This window comes from Microcaecilia unicolor, chromosome 6, assembly GCF_901765095.1.
Source record: "Microcaecilia unicolor chromosome 6, aMicUni1.1, whole genome shotgun sequence".
In the NCBI taxonomy this organism is placed as follows: domain Eukaryota; kingdom Metazoa; phylum Chordata; class Amphibia; order Gymnophiona; family Siphonopidae; genus Microcaecilia; species Microcaecilia unicolor.
Genome location: NC_044036.1, coordinates 53,584,003 through 53,605,119, shown reverse-complemented (window position 1 = coordinate 53,605,119; position 21,117 = coordinate 53,584,003). Strand labels below are relative to the sequence as shown.

The following is a 21,117-nucleotide window of genomic DNA, read 5'->3' as shown; positions in this document are numbered from 1 at the left end:
TCTATCAGTACTCTGGTATGAATACCATCCTTTCCAGGTGATTTGCTACTCTTCAGTTTGTAAAATTGCACTATTACATTTTCCAAGTTTATAGAGATTTCATTCAGTTTCTCTGACTCATCAGCTTTGAATACATTTCTGACACCGATATCTCTCCCAAATCTTCCTCGGTGAAGATTGAAGGAAAGAATTCATTTAATCTCTCCACTATGGCTTTTACCCCTCTGTCATCTAGCGGTCCAACTGATTCTTTTGCTGGCTTCTTGCTCTTAATATACCTAAAAAATATTTTACTATGTGTTTTTGCCTCCAACACAATCTTTTTTCCAAAGTCCCTCTCTGGCTTCCTTATCAACGCTTCGCATTATGCTGTTTCTTATTATTTTCATTCAGATCCTTCTTCCATTTTCTGAAAGATTTTCTTTTACCTCTAATAGGTTCCTTCACCTCACTTTTTAGCCATGCCGGCTGTCATTTGGTCTTCCTTCCTCCTTTTTTAATACATGGAATATATTTGGCCTGGGCTTTGAGGATGGTATTTTTGAACAGCATCCACGCCTGATGTAAATTTTTGACCTTTGCAGCTGCTCCTCTAAGTTTTTTTTTCACCGTTCTTCTCATTTTATCATAGTCTCCTTTTGAATGTTAAACGTTAACGTATTGAATTTCCTGTTTATACTTACTCTAAAGCTAATATCAAATCTGATCATATTATGATCACTGTTATCAAGCGGCCCCATCACCATTACCTCCCGTACCAGATCATGTGCTCCATTAAGGACTGGGTCTAGAATTTTTCCTCCTTTTTGTCTCCTGTACCAGCTGCTCTATAAAGCAATCCTTGACTTCGTCATGGAAGTTTACCTCCCTAGCATGCCCTGATGTTACATTAGCCAGTCAATATTGAGGTTATTGAAATCACCCATTATTATTGTGTTCCCCAGTTTGTTAGCCTCCTTAATTTCCGATAACATTTCTAGACCGTGATCAAATATTTTTTACATTCATTGTTGGTTTAATCATGAATTGATAATGAGTGTGGCTGCTGGGCAGACTGGATGGACCATTCAGGTCTTTATGTGTCATCATTTACTATGTTACATCTGTCTGTTCATCCTGGCCAGGTGGACAGTAGCACACTCCTATTCACTATCCTTTTCCCCTTTACCCATGGAATTTCAATCCATAGGGATTCCAAGATGTGCTTTGTTTTCTGCAGAAATTTTCAATCTATTTGATTCAAGGCTGTCCTTAACATGCAATGCTACCCCTCCACCAATTCGATCCATCCTATCACTATGATATATTTGAGGTCTTTAAAAATAATAGATTTATGAAAACGGTTCATGCGGCTGCCAAGTATATATGTACATTTATAATCTGTATTCCTTTCATCTTTTCATCTTTGTATAAATATGTTCCATGAGCTGAGATAAATAGAGCGTAGGCCTGAACATAACAGCAGGTACTTGTTGGATACTTTTCATTGCCTCTCAACTTGCACTGTGCTATCATTATTGTAAGTCTAAAGTAGATGAAGGGAAAACTATTTATTTTAACATTAATCTACATGTTGTATATGCGAATATTTTTCATAGTACGACATTTATATTTTCTGTACTTTGAATGTATAATGAGCATATTCATTGTTTGAATAGCTTAACATAAAGTGACTTTTGCAATTTAAGATAAAACATCCTTTATAGTTTAATAGACTCTAATACAGTGAGCCATAATTGGTGCCTAAGTATCTATTTAAATGGTTGTAGTTGCTGCAAAATTATTTCAGAGTTTGAATAGATTATTAAGGCAGTTTAAAAACCTGTTGTAAATTTTAAAAAGCAACCAAGTTCTAATTTTTTGCTGAACAGTAAAAGACTGTTTTCTGGATGACTTTGCAGCTCAGCATTAGGGTGGAATTTATGCATATATTAGGTAAAGGCAAAGGCTTCACTTCTGAATATATTATTTAAAATGTGATAGTGTGTTTCATATTGCATACTGTACTTTTTAATTCATATGATCTGTATTTTTAGACTTGTTAAAGAAGAGGTGGCAACAGAGCAACTAAAATATGCAGAGCAGCTTCCTGTAGCTGAAATAATACATCAGGTATGCCACACTGTTTTAGATTTTATGTTTTAACCTTGAACATTGGTCTATATGTGCTAAATTTTGTTGTCTGTGTGCCTAGAAAATATTTTTATTACCTTTGGACCACACTATGTTTGATTTCTATGTAACTAGTAAACTCTATTCGCTTTCTTCTTTTTAAAAAATATTTATTATTAATGACCTGCAGTTTCCTTCTGCTCCTTTGAACATTGAGGTAATCAGAACTGGCCTGTGTTGGACTATGGTTCCACAAACCATACTTGCTGTTATTTGAGTTTTTAGTCTCTATCATTATATCCCATTCCCAGCACAACTTGGCCAGTGCATCCATAGTCCTCAACCATGAGTCACAAACCAGAATTCCATCACAAACCCAACCAACATGGGCCTCATGTCTAACTAGTGTGTGTTGCTCTTGAGCAGTAGCTGAGACTGTGTCCCCTTAGGGACTGCAGATGCTCTCTCTGCTGCATCTCTGGAGGATTTGGGTAGTAGAAGCTTCTAGGCCAGCCCCCATGTTCATATTGGGATGGATTTTCCAAAGATTTATCTGGCTGGTCAACAATCTTTTTACCAGATTGGCTAAATTTGTCCAGAAAAAGCTTTAGGGCTTAGCCAGTCAGAAAAGGGGCAAGGCCAGAAGCATTCTCAGCACATCTAAATTTAACAAAATTTGTCCAGCTAGATTTTGCAGATATTCAGTCTGAAAACTAGTTTAGTTTTCTAGAAGAAAATCTAGCTGAAGAATGCTGGGTAAAATTACTTGGTTATCTTACATGGTCAGGGATAAATTTTATAAATGTTTTTTTTTTACATAAGGGCTTTGATCAAGTTATCACATAGGGCTACACATATAAAAGTACAGACAGTAGCAGGAAGGTGCATACTTTTTATGCAACCCATGTTCAGAAGCAGATTGGTGCAGAGTGCGAGCAGAGTTGCAATTTATATGCGTTGTTTATAAAGTATGTGCATACTTTATGCCTGCTTCATAGCTTCAGTCTAGGTATGATTTCTGCCACTCTGCCCCTATTAATTTTTAAAGACATAGGTCCTTACTCAGTCTTCACATGTAGATGAGCTGCTATAAAATTATCTTTTAGTGTTTTTTTCAACAGAGTTCCCTTTGTTCTATAGTAAATCACAGCCCTGCCTCTACCACTTTAAAAGGCAGTTTCTTGTAAAGGAAATGGGAGCATTAACAACGATTTAACATGAGACTTGTATGGGTAGACTACCCCTAGGAATAAACTCTTAAGAGCTTCATCCAGACCACAGGTCTTGAGCCACCCAGTACTTTACAATGCTATATGTTGTGAATATGTCAGTGAGATTGGTTAATTGGGATTTGCGGATGTACCAAACCAGGCGCATTGTGACATTTTGGTCTGAACTATGAGCTGTGCTTGGGATATACCAGAATTCATGTGATAATATTCATAATGAATTATTCTGTATTGCTCTTTATATGTGCCATGGCTTTGGTATTTATTGTACTTTGACTGAAGCTGCTATGAACTAACAATAGATACAGGTAGTTGATTTGTCTTTTAGAATGAGTGATGTGAGAGAGCGTATTCAGTATGATCTAATGTTGAGGCAGCTAGTATTTCCATTTATAGTTGTTGCATTCCATATTTTTTTTCAGTCCTCCAACAGAGGAATGGCCAATCAAAAAGGAGAATCCAAAGAGACTTCTTCAATTTAACCTTACTTCAGTGCTATCCTACTGGGGCTAAAAACAAATAATTGTGGGGCCTTTTTACTAAGCTGTGTTAAGCAGCTAACACAGGTATTACCTTCCACACAGTAGACATTAGCACAGATCCATGTTAATGCTTACCGGGCATTAAAAGCAAGCCAACAAGGTAAAATTCCAACACTAGTTGTTCAACGTGGCTAAGGGAGATGATTGAACGTGATGTATGGGGCAAAGGAATGGCCCTCAGTGACAGCTAGTTCACAGTTCAGTACCATGCACTAGCTGTAATGACTGCATATAGCATGGCTGTATTTACTGCTTCTTCAAAGGAGGCTGTAAGTGCAGCCATGCTACCAGCAGTCTAGTAACATGCCCAGAGATGCACTGCTTGAGGTTGGAGGCCCCCCTTACCACCCACATACATCCTACCCCCTCTCCCGACTCCTTTGAGCGCAATGCCCTTAACTCTTCTAACACCTCAATCACAATGCCAAAGGATGCCCCCTAGCAGTACTACCTGAAGATTACCACTAAAGTTACTGCAACCATTTTGATCCACTCAGCTGGCTGGGGAGAGAGCAGAGGGTGACTGCTCTCAAACCAGCCCACAACACCTCCAGGGGATATGAGGGGCAGTCTAGGGTAGAGGGGAGGATGTCTATTGATACATGTGGATAACACTTCTGCTCAGGGGAGGGGCTCTTCATGTTGTGGAATCCAGGGAGTTTGGTATTGTGATCCGGAGTGTCGGGAGGGGTTGGCATTGTGATTGGATTTGTAGAGGGGTCTTAGCACTGTGAGCGAGGGTGTCATGGAGTTTGGTATTATGAGTGGGGGGGGGGTATCATCTGGGGGGATTGGATGGGGGTATCAGAAAAAGGGATCAGATCAGAGATGTGTGTGGGGAGCGCCGCCATATCAGATCTTTATTTATTTATATTTGGGATGATACTGTTACCTGCTGAGACAACCCACACTATCTGGCACTGCAGGTAATGTGGTGCCGTTTAGTAAGTATCTACTCTGTACAGCCCCCTGCATTTTCTGTAGAGCAGTCTTGTCCAGCCCACGGGCCAAAACCCATCCTGCCAACTTAATTTTTCTGGCCCACTGAAGCTCAATAGAAACACAGATTCCTCCAGTGGGATCCCTGCTTCCTTCCGCAACTCCTCTAACTGCGAGTTTGAGCCGTGTAGCACCAGAAGTTTGGGTTGGTCCTATGGTTTCAAGTGTTATGAGACTTGATACTGCGAGACCAACCCAAACTTCCAGTGCCGAGCAGTTTAAGCTCACAATTAGAGGAGTCATGACAGGGAAGCAGGGATCTCGCCGGAGGACTTTGAAGCTAGGTGAGTCACGATGAGTCCCAACTAAAACAAAAGAGGACTCTTCATGTTTTTCAGCTTTTTCTTCCTCTGCTACTTTATGCTCAATTGACATAAAAAATAAACCAAAGATTGGTGAAGGCGGGGGAGGGGTGGTTTGAATATGAGAGAGAGAATGGGTGAAGGTGTGAGGGGCACTTATGTGAGAGAGAGAATGGGTGAAGGCAGGGGGGCACTTATGAGAGAATGGGTGATGGCAAGGGGAGCACATAGAAAAAATGGGGGGGGGGGGGCACATAGAGAGAGAGAATGGGTGAAGTAGGGGATACATATGTGATTTTTAGAAAGAGAGCCTGAGTGCACATTCACGTACACCAGTGTTTTGGTCCTCCGAATGTTACAAAGTATAAAATATGGCCCCCGATAGAAAACGGTTGGACAGCCCTGCTGTTTAGGTTGTGCAATACCTTACTGAACTTTAGTAAAAGAGCGTCTTTGTTAACACTAGCTGTGACCTGGGGATAATGCAGAATTTCTGTGACATGAAAGTAAAACCATTAAGTGTTGCAAATTTTGGAACACCTGGCTAATGAAGCATCCACAGTAGCAATAAAACTCATTAAATAATTCAGATGACATTAAAACAAGGTCATCCAGACCTTCTGAAAACCGTTTTAAGGTCTACCTCACTTCCATTCCTAACTGTGTTTGTCTTCTGTAGTCCTGCTGCCAGATCTGCTCCTCCCTTCTGTAGTCCTACTCCCAGCCTTTTGTAAAATACTGGGGGAAATGTAAAAGTTCTGACTCGGATGTTCCCTTTCCCATTTACAGAACCACTGTGCACAATGGGACATTATATGACAGACTTCTTTGCACTGTGCATGTACATATTCCACTTAATAGGTTAGCAGTCGGAATAGTGTCACTAAGGTGCCCCTTTACAAAGGCGCAGTAGGCTAGTCTACGTGCGTGCAGCATGCACCAAAATGAGACTACCACCAGGCTAGCACGGCCCCTGCCAGTAATTTCAGAGTTGGTGTGTGCCCAAAACGCTGGGACATTTCTGGTGTTAATCGGCAGTTGTCGTGCTCTGACCAGTCACTGTGTGTGTAGTGCATGAGCCCTTACCGCTAGGTCAGCGGGTGGCAGTAAAGTCTCAGGCTGAAAATGGACGCGCGCTTGTTTCAATTTTAGTGCACGTCCCTTTTCCTAGACGCGGTAAAAAAAATGGCCCAGCAGCGCCCAAAAAACGTGCTTGTACTACTGTAGGCTACCTTTTACTGAGGCATACTAAATGACCCCTAAGTGGTTAAGTACCATCTCTGCCCAAGCTCTGTCCCTCAGACCACCCAGCACTAACTGGACAATGCAGGGGCTGTTAGTGTTGATATTCAGTGTTCCAGTTAAATGCTGCTAAATATCATTGGATAAGCAGGCACAAGCAATTTAACCAGGCAGGAGATTCTCTTGCACAATTAAATCACTTTAAATATTGATCTCTTAATTTGTATTAATTTGCAATTTATTACAGATCTCTTAATTATCCTAGAAATACTCTGTTAATATTCAGTTTAATTGCTAAGTTGTTTTTTTTCTGTTGGTGGACCAACAGAGTGGAATAAGTTACCCGGAACTCTCGGGAATATAGAAGACTTCAGGGTTGTTTAAGAAACTGCTGAAGCAGCACTTGTTGGTACAGGTTAGACAGTGACCCAGGCAGTTGATGGGCACAATGTGGTGATCTCATTTTTTGTTATGTTTTATTGAGTTGTGTTGTATTAGATGTTTTTTGTAATATTTTGTTATATATGTTTGCTATGTACATCACTCTGAATAAGGGTAGTATATAAATGGTAATAAATGAAATGAAATATTACTCAAGTCAGCTTGGAAAATGCTTTAACAATATTCATTTTCTTTCTTACCCATAAAAGGCCAGATTCTATATATGGAGCCAAAAAAATTGGCATCGAAAAAAGCATGCTTAGCAATATTCTTTAAACCTTGCCTAAAGTTAGATGCTGTTTATAGAATACGCGTAGCGGCTGTCCAGCAACTAAAATGTAGGCAGTGCCATTTATGCCAACTAAAACCTGGTGTAAATGCCCATGTCTTGGCATGGATCGGGCATATTCTGTAATAGTGCATGTAATTTTCAGAAACGCCCATGACCTGCCCATGCTCCTCCCATGGCAACACCCCCTTTTGTGATCCAGCATTAGAATTTACATTGATCACTTTATAGAATACACTTAGAAAGTTGCGCATGTAAATTCTAATTAGTGTCAATTAGTGCCAATAATTGCTTATTGGCCAATTATCATGCTGATTAGCTTGTTAAACAAGTTGCACATGCAATTTTAGTCGCAGTTTATAGAATCTGGGGGAAAATGTAAGGAACAGAATGATGAACTCATTGATAATGCATTTTGCATCAAGTGTTGTTCTACAGAATCATTTCTATATCTAATATAACCCAATTTTAAACATTGTAAACATAGAATACATCTAGTAGGCCCATGTATACAGCTGTTTTCAGTGTTTAATAGGTTTTTTTTAACTTGCATTAATAGTTAACGCAGCACATTAGTTTAGTGCACCCTAACTGCTGCATTAGACATCTAGGGGGAATTCAGTAAATGGCACCCAAAATTAGGCCCTGGGAAGATCTTCACTAAGCCAGTATGCTGCTGAAACCTGGGTAAATGTTGGCGCACAACTAATTGCAGTTGGGCACGAAAAAGACACTATTCTATAACATTGTGCCTAAATTCCAGGAACGTCCCTAACCTGCTCATGCCCCTCCCTTGGCCACACCCTCTCTTGAGTTGCATGCCATAAAATCTAGGCACTCGTATAGAATAGGGCGCAGGGCAGATCCATTTGTATTTCCAAATGAGTGCCAATTAACACCAATTATTGATTATTAATGAATGATTAATTTGTGTGTAGATCTGGAATCCTCACCTAAATTTGGGCAACCTATATAGAATCTGGAGGCTAATGCATAAATTCCTATTAGGAGTGTGGTGTAGGAAGGGAATGGGTGGGGACTCCACCATGCGTTAATGTGTAGGTCCTTTACTTGTGTTAACTGCTAATATAGTAGATAACATTGTACAGTTAGCTACACCTCCAGTTATAAGCCATGCCATTAAAACACAATTGTGATGACTTCTCTGCATTACCTGTGTTTCCCCTAAGTGCTGGGAATGCCTCTAACAGTTACCACAGAGATTTTACACCTAACATGTCTCAACTTTGACCAATAACATACATTAGGTGCAAAATCTTGATGTAGGTTAGTAAATAAGCCTCTTAATGAGAAAGGAAAATAATAAAATAAAAATCTTGTTCATTAAGTCACTATTTATAATGCACATTCCTATGGCTATGCTCAAGGCATCGTACAATATTAGTAAAAACAATAATATAATACAAATAATGGGCAAATCATATAGGGGTCCTTTTATTAAGATGGCTTGAAAAATGGCCTGCGCTGGTCTAGACATGTGTATTGGACGCGTGCAGGTCCATTTTTCAGTACACTTGCAAAAAAGGCCTTTTTTGAAGGGGGGGGGGGACGACAAACATGGACATGCAGTAAAAATTGGCGTGCATCCATTTATGGCCTGAGACCTTACTGCCACCCATTGACTTAGCAGTAAAATCTCACGCATTAACTGGGTGGTAATCATCAGCGCACACACACTGCCGATTACTGCCCGGTTAGTGCCACATGCTGGACATTTTCCGGCGTGCGTACTGGAGCGTGTAAAAAATGAAATTACCGCCCGTGCCATGCGGTAGCTGGGCTGTAGTTCTAAATTGGTGCACGTTGGGTGCTCATATGCGCCTATGCGCTTAGTAAAATGGCCCATAATCAACTGACAATGATACAAACTAATGACTTGCATTCTCTTTGAATCTTACTTTTTAGTATATGTCAATAAGTTAAAACTGCTATTCACATTCAATAGCCATCTATATTACAGGAGCTCTCCATGGTACTGAACTAGAAATATATGGGGATGAGATGGTCCGTAAAAGAGTCTTTTTAAAAAAAACCCACTGGGTTTTGTTGGTTAATTTCATTTCCCCATGTTTTATGTGAGGAATTTAGAGAAAACAAGAGGAGAAATCTTCACAGATAGCACAAGACAAAAGAAGACTCAGGGATCCACCAAGATAGCAAGAAGATAAATTTTATCCATGTCCCAAAGTAACCCGGTGGCCTTGCGCAAGGGGTCCACAAACTGTACAACATAAGTACAAAAAATTGATATTTATAATTATTTTTTAATTTAAATAACATTTATTATTATAAAGTAGATCACAATAAATAGAAAATTGTAAAACCACACAGAAACATATTGGATTAATTGACAGATGCAAAACATATTAGAAAAATTAAATCTTAAAAAACATATACAATCTGTGTTTAACCAAACTTGAACTTGGAAACAAAGAAAATTCATGTGTTTTGTAAAAAGAAACAAAATGAATGTAGCCAAATATTTCTTATATGTAAATATTTTTTTATTAGATACTAATCTGAATCCTCTCTTCAAATCCCTTATCATTAACAAATTGAGTAGAAATTGAAAGAGGATAGAGGCTCATAGTGTTAAAATATATATATAAATGGATAAAATGACATAAATTATATGTACTAATATACAAAAACATATATAGAAAGCAGGCAACTTAAGCTGAAACACAGTCATGTCAGACCACTGTGTTAGCTTGGGACAACAATGAAATGTATCATCTTGTTATCTTGCTGGATCTCTGAGTTGTCTTTTGTCCCCTTCTTTAGTTATCATGCTCCTCTTTCACCAATCTGAGGAATTTAAGCATTAGCCCCTGGATTCTATATATCGCGCCTAGTGTTCTCGCTGAAATCCAAGCATATTCTATTACAATGTGCGTAACTTAATTGGCTTAACAAGCTAATCAGCGTTGATAACAGGAGTTAATAATGAGTAGTAATTGGCAATAATTAGAATTTACGTGCACAACTCGCTAAGTGTATTCTGTAATGTAGAGCACCTAAATTCTAATGCGCACAGACAAATGGGGCATGGTTATGGGTGGAGAAATAGGTGTTTTATGGGCATTCCAAAATTTACACGCACTGTCATAGAATATGGCCCCCTATGCATAAATCTATGTGCTGGTATTTACACCAAGTAAAACATGGCCTAAATGCATGCAAGAAAATTTGGTTGCATGGAGAAGCGCTCAGCATATTCTATATACCGCATGGAAATTTAACCTAGTCTATAAAATTTAGGCATACTTTAGAGAATATGCCTAGGCGTATTTGTTTTTTACCACACGGATTTTTCAGGCACTATATATAGACTGGCCCTAGATGTGCCACGCAGAGTACTATCAGAATGCAACAGGACTAGCCTGTTATCTCAATTTACATATTTTATTGCTACAACACAGTGCAAGATGAACTCCGAGGTTTGATTTAACAGTCTACAGTTAATTCAAGTTTTTGTCTGAAGAACTAAATGCAACTTCTTTGCATTATCGGAGACAAAACAGAACCCATTGTGACTTGTAGCCTTTATTTTCAGATTTCTTTTCCTCTATTACATAGCAAACAAATTTACTAAATGAAAAACTAATGGGTCCATCTAGCTGAGCCAGGTCCTGACATGCTGAAAAAGTTCTTTAGTTTGCATCATGTTTGTTGCTGCAAAACAATTGTAAACAAATGTCAGGCATAATATTAACAATATCCCTTTATAATAAAAACAAAAAAAATTGGTCACAATAGCTTAAAATACAATATTTATTTTTTGTTTATTTCCTCATCTAAAATTTAGGACCAAACCAAAACATTATAAGCTTTTTCCTACCCTTGAGAATATAATGAAAACAAGCTAGAATGGATTCAGTATTATAGTCAACTATAAAACAGCACTGCAGTCAAATGAACCCTGCACTGTTATTACATTTTATGCTATAAAAATATTGTACTGACATTTTATCTGGTGAGCTATCTCAAAGGTTAATTCTCTTTCCTGTTTCAGGTTTTGTTCCAGTTGAACCATCCCCTATATCTCTTATTTGCCTATTCCTACCACCTCCTAATTCTTTTGTTGCTTACTCTTGCTGTTAAGAACATATTGACTTGCTGCTTATTCTGCTGTTTAATTTATTTATGTTTAGAGTCAGGCATGAATACAGAATTTGAAATGTGACATTTACAGGCTGCTGGGGTCACTTGAAACTCAAACAACAGCAGGGGGCTCCTGACATGCAAACCTGTCCTGATTTCCACTCTTCAGATATTCCTCCCTGAATCACTGCAGGCAAAATATGTTTTAAAAAATCGACTTTGCATTCCGTGGAACACACTCGGTTAACAAGAGCTGTAAAATATAGTTTCATTTGAATCTAAAATATTGTGTCCAGCACGGAATTCAGCTGCACAAAAACACTTCAACAAAAGATATCTTGGAACATTATCAACCTGAATGAAAACCACAGTAGTGAATACAGTGGTCAAAATATCAATTTCAACTATTGATTTTATTCTTAGGTCTCCACATTTTTGACAATATAGAACTATACGTCTTACTTTTCAAGAACATATCTCATTTTAAATTCACAGAAACATGGAGTAGAATGGCAGATAAAGGCCACACAAGCACAGAGGATCTCTCGGGGAGAGGAAGGGGTAGTACAGATTAGTAGTTGGTATGGATGGGCAGACTTGGATAGTCCATATGGTCTTTTTATGCCATCATTTTCTCTGTGTTTATTTTCAGGGGACAAGAAGGTGAAGTTATTAAATATATATGTACTTACATCTAATTCTCTAGATTTTTTTCACAAGATTGCTTCTGTAATGGCCAAGGCTGGTAGTGTTCCTCTGATTGTAGGAGGTGACTTCAACTTACTTTTGAACATATTAGAATCTATTATTCAGAGTGTGGAACTGTTGGACCCTTGATGCTTCAGCAATTAATGGGTAAAGAATACTCTGCTTATTCTGTACCATATCATACCTACATGCAAATTGACTTTTTTGATATCAAGAGAATGGCTGCCTACAGTAGTTGCATCAGAAGTGCACAGCATTGTTTCTAATCATGTAATGGTCTCAATTGCAATGTCAGATATTGCATTTTGAGGTAGGGAACAGAAGCAGACACCTGGCTTCTTGTCCGATGGCAAGGCAAAGCAAAAGCGACAAAAAGTGTAGGCCCTCTTAATAAGAATAATGTCTCAGTAGTTAATGAGGGCCAGATAGTATAGCTTTTTCAGGAGTAATACTCATCCTTGTACTCTTCTTCGGTGTTGGCTTTGGCAGTGGACTTGTCCCACTCTTAGGACCAGTTAGCTGCTCCCACTTGTTCGTCAATGCAAAGGGAAGATCCTGTATGACTCATTTTGATGGAGGAGATAGATCAGACAATCAAAGAAATTGTCTATTAGAAAGGCCCAAGGCAATGATGGTTCAATGTAGAATTCTTTCTGTTGGATGTTTATAAACATGTTGGTACCTAGATTGCACCATTTCTATTAGGACCTTCTAATACTGGGCTCTGTCAAGGGGTCTTTTGCTGAAGCATTCATTGTAGTCCTAGAAAAGCTGGGCAAGTTCTACTATTGAAGCCAAGCTAACCATATAAACTAATTATATTCTTGCCTTCATTTACAAAGTGCTTGATCTAGACTACTCTGCAGTTTCTGGCTACAAGATAAATTGGAACACATCTAAGGACCTTCCCTTAAATATTTATACTACCCAGAACCACATGGATCCCGTTATTTTCATTAGAAGCCAGATGAGTTGAAATATTTAGACATTAAGCTTAATGCTTTTTGAGGACAATAACATTAATAAGATACTTTCCATAATTAAGGAGTTGGACAGATTTTGGTCACCTTTTTACCAGTCTTGGTGGGGGGGGGGGGGGGGGGAAGCTTGAGGCAATGAAAATGATTATCACACCAAAAATAAATGATATGTTAAGTATGCTGCCTATGCCCTTCCCAAATGCCTTGTTTGAAAAGATGGATTCTATACTGCCTAATTTCTTATGGTAGGGTAAACCCTTTTGTATAGCATTGTCCAAAGACTCATCAAAGAGTAGCGGGGAGGAGATGTTGTAATTTTTCCCGACTTCTAATGATACGAACAGATAGTTCATCATCATCAGAAGAGTCTTTTGGTTCAAGAACTTTCTAATCAGGATAATCCTATGTGGTAGTGCTTGAAAATGGAGCTTGTCTCTACCCTTCCCTTGGGTTACTTCTGTCCATGAGCTTCCCTCTGGAATCATGGGCTCTCAGGCAATTATGGCTGCTCGGAAGCTTTCAGAAAGGTGGAGGGTTGCTTACTGGAAGATGAACAATGTCAGTAAAGCTACTACAGTAGAACAACCTGAGGTTTTTGATATAAAATAAAACTGTTAGTTGGAGCTTCTAGGTATTTGGGCAGTGGGGCAGCTTGTAGCCATGGCAAGCTTAGAGGATTTGCTAACCTTTCTAAGGAATTTGATATCACAAACCACCTTTATTTCCAATAGTGTCAACTATGTCATTGTACTCAGGGAGCCAAAGTGAATTTAGGCTCCCTTCTGACATATGGCTGCTTGAAGATACCTGCACAGCAGTCTATACTTTCTCAAAGCTTCCAGGAAGCAAATTGTATTTTCCACTGCTACAGCCTGACAGATCTGCAAGTAAGTGATCCAGTGAAAGTGTACTATGTCAGAACCATGCCATTGTCAGTTGCACATCTGTGAGCAGCGCCAGTAGAAGAAATATGTAGAGCTGCAACATAATTGTCCTTTCATACTTCACAGCTCATTTCTATCTGGACAGTATATCTGAAAGAGTTATTCAGACAAGCAATTCTACAAGGTCTTTTCGGGTAATAGTCCTCTCCCTCAGGAACATTCTTGTCTGGGTTGCCTTAGTAAGTAAAGTAAAAATAGTGTAACCTTGCACTTGGAATTCCCTATTTATGAAGCAGGAAAGAGAAGTTGCTTATCTGAAACAAGGGTTATCTGTGGGCAGCAGGATAAATCAGATACATGTACCCACCATTCAGGGCAGTTGACTCCTAAGCTTTGCATTTTTGTCTTTTAATATTTAATTTCCAAATGTTTTCCTTTAGTGTACCCTTTCATATACAAATTCAGGTGCAGTGTATGTATTCTCTATTATTTAAGTATTGTGTTGAATTTGTAGTAGTGGGGGAGGGTGACTAAGGATATGCAGATTGGTGTTGTGATTGGGAAATTTATCCCAGTTATTGTAGGAGCTGAGTATTCTTCTGCCACACAGCCACTATATTTTTCTGTTCATAGACATAGATTAGGAAACTTGATCAATGAGCCTATGGGGCTCATTTTCTAAAGAGAAAAACGTCCAAAAAAATGTTGTAAAGCACCATTTGTACGGATTTCTTCTCAATACGTCCAAATCAGTATTTTTGAAACCTGCTTTGCAGATGTCTATGCATTTCGTCTACAGTTCATCCAGATCACAAGGGGGCATTGGCAGGATTAGGGCGGGCTTTGGGCATGCCTAACACTTGGATGTTTTACAGCCATAATGGAACAAAACCAAAATGCCTTGGACAAAAACTTCATTTTGGTCTAGACCTGTTTTCTAATGAATAAGACACAAAAAGGTGCCCTAAATGACCAGAAGACCACTGGAGGGAATCAGGGATGACCCCCTCCGACCCCCCAAAAATGTGAATAAAAATAGCACTCGCCAGCCTCTATGACAGCCTCAGATGTTATAGCCAGATCCATTAGAGCATCATGCATGTCCCTAAAGTAGTGTAGTGGTGGATGCAGTGCACTGTAAAGAGGTGGACCCAGGCCCATAACTCCCCCTACCTGTTAAACTTGTGGTGGAAACTGTGAGCCCTCCAATGCTGACCAGAAATTCACTGTACCCACTTATAGATGCCCCCTTCACCCATAAGGGCTATTGTAATGGTGCACAGTTGGGGGTATTGGCTTTTGGAGGGCTTAGCAAACAAGATAAGGGATCAATGGTGAGATGTGTACCTGTGAGCACTTATGTCAAATCCACAGCAGTGCCTCATTGCTCTCCTGGAATGTCTGGGGGACCGGTCTGCTAAAAATGCTGGCCCCTCCTACGTCTCAATGGCTTGATTTTCTACATCTTTCACTTGTGCACAGGGATCTGTACTGGTACCGGTACTATTTAACATATTTATAAATGATCTGTAAATTGGAACGATGGGTGAGGTGATTAAATTTGCAGATCACACAAAACTATTCAAAGATGTCAAAACACATTTGCATTATGAAGAATTACAGGGAGACCTTAGGAAACTGGAAGACTAGGCATCCAAATGGCAGATGAAATTTAATGTTGACAAATGCAAAATAATGCACATTGGAAAGAATAATCCACATCATAGTTACCTGATGCTAGGGTCCACCTTAGGAGTCAGCACTCAAGAAAAGGATCTAGGTGTCATTGTAGACAATACGCTGAAATCTTTTGCTCAGTGTGCTGCGGCAGCCAAAACAGCAAATAGGATGCTAGGAATTATTAGGAAAGGGATGCAAAATAAGACCAAGAATATTATAATGCCTCTGTATTGCTCTATGGTGTGACCTCACCTTAAGTTTTGCGTTCAGTTCTGCTCACCGTATCTCAAAAAAGATATAGCGGAATTAGAAAAGGTTCAAAGAAGAGTGACCAAAATGATAAAGGGGATGGACCTCCCATATGAGAAAAGGCTAAAGAGGTTAGGGCTCTCAGCTTGGTAAAGAGATGGCTGAGGGGAGATATGATTGAGGTCTACAAAATCCTGAGTAAAAGTAAATCAATTTTTTACTCGTTCCAAAAGTACAAAGACATGGGGACACTCGAGGAAGTTACATGGAAATACTTTTAAAACAAATAAGAGGAAATATTTTTTCACTTAAAGAATAGGTAAGCTCTGGAACTTGTTGCCGGAGGTTGTGGTTACAGCAGTTAGCATATCTGGGTTTAAAATAAGTTTGGACAAATTCCTGAAGGAAAAGTCCATAGTCTGTTTTTGAGCTGGACATGGGGAAGCCACTGCTTGCCCTGGGATTAATAGAATGGAATGTTGCTACTAATTTGGTTTCTGCCACGTACTTGTGACCTGAATTGGCCACAGCTGGAAGCAGGATACTGAGCTAGATGAACCATTGATGTGACCCAGTATAGCTATTCTTATGTTCTTAAAACCTTGTTACAAATGGTGTTTAAAAAAAAAAGATATTTTGCTTTTTCAGAAATGGTTACATTTGCTATTCAGATTTGGGACGTTTAGCACAAAACGTCCAAAGTCCGACATATTGAAAATGCCTCTCACAAGTAGGAATGTGGTACAAGGTAAACAATATTTGCCCATTTAATTGATTAATGCTAGATCAGTAAAGCCTAAACTTAAAGTGGTTTATGATTTGATAGTCGAAGTACAAACTGAGATTTTTCGGATCATGGAAATATGGGTCTTGTCTAGTGATATTATTTTATTAAATTAGTTGTGTTCTAGGGTATATAGGCATGAACATTATCCCAGGGCTGGACAACAAAGGAGGGGAGTGAGAGAATAAAAGCGATGCAGTATAAAAGATTGAAAAATGTAAACATGGAGAGATGTGAATTGGCAGCTCTAATTTCCCAAAATTGGAATATGTACCTTTGTTGTTGTCCACCTAGTTTACAGTGACTAGAATACCTGTTACTGGAAGCGTTGCACACCTGCAATTTAGACGTAACAAAATGTATAGTAATGGGAGATTTTAGTATGCCACTTACAGATAGCATGCTGCTGTATAAAAGAGGAAATTTCTGGGAATGATGGAGACATTCAGGCAATGACAGGGTTGCAACGACTCCCATACATAGTAAAGGACATAGTTTGGATCTGGTGGTATTTGTGCTAAGTCATAGGAATCAAATTCTTAAGACGATTCTTCAACAGATATCTTGGTCAGATCATTTTATGCTTTCTTCTATATAGAATCTCACAGTGAAATAGAGTTGTAACGAGAACTATGAAGATGAGGGAACATCAGGGAGATACAGATATAGGTCTTTTTGTTCAGCAATGAGAAAATGTAGTAGAGATTTATGTATTCATTTAGAGTGTTTTGAAAATTAGCATCTTAATATGCCACCTTTCATGAGATACATCAAGGCGGTATGCATAGTTATTGATACTGATGAGGTAGAGGAATTAGTTGATAGGTGGGATACATCGTTGAGAAATACATTGGATCAAGTAGCTTCTTTAACTTGTATAGTTGTTCAGAGAACATATTATGCTCCTTGGTATACATCATCTTGTTTTTGCTTTGTATTATGTTTTAACTGAAAGTACATTGGATTAGATTCTATATATGACGCCTGGAAAATCGGCTCCAATAATATTTCTGTCTAGGCGTATTCTGTAAACTAGACCTAGATTTAAGTGCGGTTTTTATAGAATATGCCTAGTAGGTTTATAGAATACATCTAGTGGCCATGCCTGCACCTAACTCTAGGTGCGACCATTTACGCCAAGTAAAACTTGGTGTAATACCGGTGCCTAAGTTAAACACAGAGCCCATTCCATGCCCATGGATATACCCTCTTTTTGGCAGCATGTATTAGAATTTACGAGCACTGCTTTACAGAATACACCTAGCAAGTTGTGTGTGTAAATTCTAATCAATGCCAATTAGTGTCAGTTGCTTGTTAAGTGGCAATTATCAGTGCTGATTGGCTTATTCAGTAATTAAATTGCATGCGCAAATCCAGAATATTATCGGATTTGTGTGCGCAATGTTGTTTGCGCTATATAGAACCCGTGGGATTATGTATTCTCTGAGGACAAGCAGGTTTAGTAATTCTCACAAGTGGGTGATGCCGACCTGCATCGCCCAGTCCAGAATTTACGCTTGGTAGGTGGGAAGGCTCCCGCAGTGCAGCGTGTCTTGCGCGCCACAAAGCACTGTTTATACTTTTGTAAATTCCAGACTGGGCAACACGGATCAGCATCACCCACTTGTGAGAATATAAAGCCTGCTATTCTTGGAGAACATCTGCTACAGGCAAGTACCTTAGCTTTATGGTAAAATAATTGAGCCTATAAACTGTGCAGAGCCAATGATTGAGACCTTATATAAAAATCCTGTTATAGTTGTAAAAAAGATCTAAGGCAAATCAAACGCATGTTGCACCACACTTGTTGAAAATGTTAAAAAGCAGTTTTATATGGATAAGTAGACTTCATGAGTTATTTTCAATAGTACAACAAATGACAGAACTGCAAGAAGCAGAAGGTACAGAAGTTTTTGTAAGTTGTGGGAACTTGGCAATATATTTTAGTGAAGATTCCATGTCTTCATAAGCAAAATGTATATATAAATTTGGATGGATGGTAGGGCTTTCCTATGACAGATTCTTAGGGAACATTTGCTCAATGACTCTTGAGCAGATCGAAATCATTTTTACTGATTCTAATAGTATGGCAACCCTGGATCCCTGTCTAGTGAGCTTGAGAAAAAAAAAGATGTGGGGCTCGCTTAACAAAGTAGTTTTTAAGTGGCGTAAAATATCACTGCAACAATGTATTTTGCCGACAGTTAAAGAAGTTATGTGTGCAGACTAAGTTGAAAAGAAAGTATATTGACCCAGGTGAACTGAGTAATTATAGGCCTATCTGCAGCCTGTCATTTTTTTTTCAAACATTATTGAACAGATGGCTCTGTTGCAATTGCAGGTTGATAAATGGTAGTTTGTGGATGAATATCAGTTTGGTTTTAGAAGTGGGTTCAGTACTAAGGTATTGTTAGCATCAACAAGTGACAATTGGCAGGATCAGCTACAGAAATGCAGGGATGTTATAGTTGTGTATCTAGATAGTTCAGAGGCCTTTGATTCTTTTGTGCATTCTATTTTGTTGCATCTGTATGGAATTGCACTGCAAGTGTTTAAATTGTTGACCTCATATTTGCAAGGCCGAATGTAACAGGTAAAAATGGGATGGGACGGTGGTATTATGGTATCCCTATCAGGGATCAGTGCTATCGGCCATGGATTTTAATCTTTATTTGCATCTTTACATTGCATGCTTTAGCAGTTGAATGTATCATATCAATGTTTTATGCTGATGCAGGGGCAGCAAAATATCTTTGTGGTTAGAGGAGCCAAACAAACCAATCTCCTGACCCATCCCCAAAGCTTTCTAGTTGTTGATACTGTATTGGGCAAAGTATTGGTGGGGCCATGACTTCTGTTGCCCATCTCCATTGTGCTGATGATGTGATGTAATTTCTCCCTGTTCAGTGGGATCTAAATGTAAAAGGTGTCTTTGGATATTTCGGAGTTTGGGGCGGTGGTTGGATGGCAATAGAAGTGGCGATGATGATAGATCCACGAAAGGCAATAGTTGTGGCAGTGACTATTGTAACCAGGTGCCTCTCTGGTGCAGCCACAGGCTCCCGGCACAATGAAGAAATAGATGTCCACCAGTAACTTCAATCTTAAGAACTTTTATTCCATGCAGGTTTCTAGTACACAGTTCCAACAGCAGCATAGCACATACCAGGATTCAATACAGGCTTACAGGCTCCAGTCTGGGCTCTTTATCCAACGCACAATAAACAGTAATTCAATTCCCAAGACAAACAGTTCTTTCAGTTCATCATCACAGTTCAGTCACCAAGCAGCTTTTGCTACCTTCTATCCTCTTTACCTTCAGGAGAGTTCAATATTTTAGGGACTCCTTCTACCCAAGGGTTTTCCCCTGCATCATCTTCACTAGTAAGGTCAGTGCTTTAGGGACTTCTTCTTACCCAAGGATTTTCAGCCTGCCAATACTTCCAAGACTTCAGTACTTTAGGGACCTCCCTGCCCAAGGGTTTTCAGCCTGCAACTGCCTCTCAGACGTCAGTACTTTAGGGACCTCCCTGCCCAAGGGTTTTCAGCCTGCAACTGCTCTCTCTCAGCTGAACTGCTGAGACTCCTTCCCACCTGCCTAATTAATCCCTGGCTTCTGCCTTCACAACCAATCATTCTCCACTCATGAGCTTCTCTGCACACCCATACCAGCTGAGTTGAGCATGAGCCTAATGAGGAGCTCCTGCACACAGGGTTTCCTATCTCTCTTTCCCCCTAGTGGCAGCCAATCTACACCTCCTATTAGCTTACACCCATGTCCTCCCTTCTTGCAGCTAGGAGTCCAGTCCGGGTTTTCCATCTCACCCCCTGGCTCCTTGCCTGCAATGCCTTCTGGGACTTGTAGTTCAGACTGAAGCTGCCTTAACCCAACTATCCTGGAGGTGACTTTATCACACTATGAAATTGGGTGCTGAATTAAATTATTTGGAAGGTAGTGATTGATGCAGCCAGATAGCCATATGGTCTTTATCTGTTGCCATTTTCTTTGTTTCTGTTATGTTTCTAACTTTTCAGGCTAATATAGATTTTGTACTGTAATTACACAATGATATTTGTTTTTCAAAACTTTTGTTTGTGTTCATTGTTTCATGTGGTTGTATAGGTAAGGTTTTACAGGCCCAATGTGAACATAAGATGGGAATTTAGCAGAGATGTGCCATTTTTAAAGATTACATATCAGGTAGGAACACGTGTGAGGATGTTTTCAATAACAGCACCAGAGTACTAGAATAAATTACCCAATGTGATAAAGGCAGAAAGGGATCAGTGCAGTTTGTGGAAGAAGATGAAAGCTTTTCATGTTTTATCAACTTTTGATAAGGGTGACGTGGTTTATTGTTGATGTATGTTTTGGGTTTTTTGTGTGTGTGTCTGTGTATTGTAATATGTTAGTGTTTATGTTCTTAAGCAGAAAAGGCAAATCAATAGCCAAAATAATATTAAACAGCCAAAATATATTCTCCATTTGACCACAAATAACAAGAGAACAGAGAAATATAAAAAAAAAAAAAAAGGGAAAGCGCTACTCAA

At 39.2% G+C, this 21,117-nt stretch overlaps 1 protein-coding gene across 1 annotated transcript in view; it reads left to right on the top strand.

Moving 5' to 3' along the window:
• PIGK (phosphatidylinositol glycan anchor biosynthesis class K) overlaps positions 1-21,117 on the top strand; it is a 274,884-nt gene that overhangs the window by 180,863 nt on the left and 72,904 nt on the right. The window contains exon 10 of the mRNA XM_030206903.1: positions 2,037-2,112. Coding sequence (XP_030062763.1) covers positions 2,037-2,112 — 76 coding nt within the window. The remainder of the gene's footprint in view (positions 1-2,036; positions 2,113-21,117) is intronic.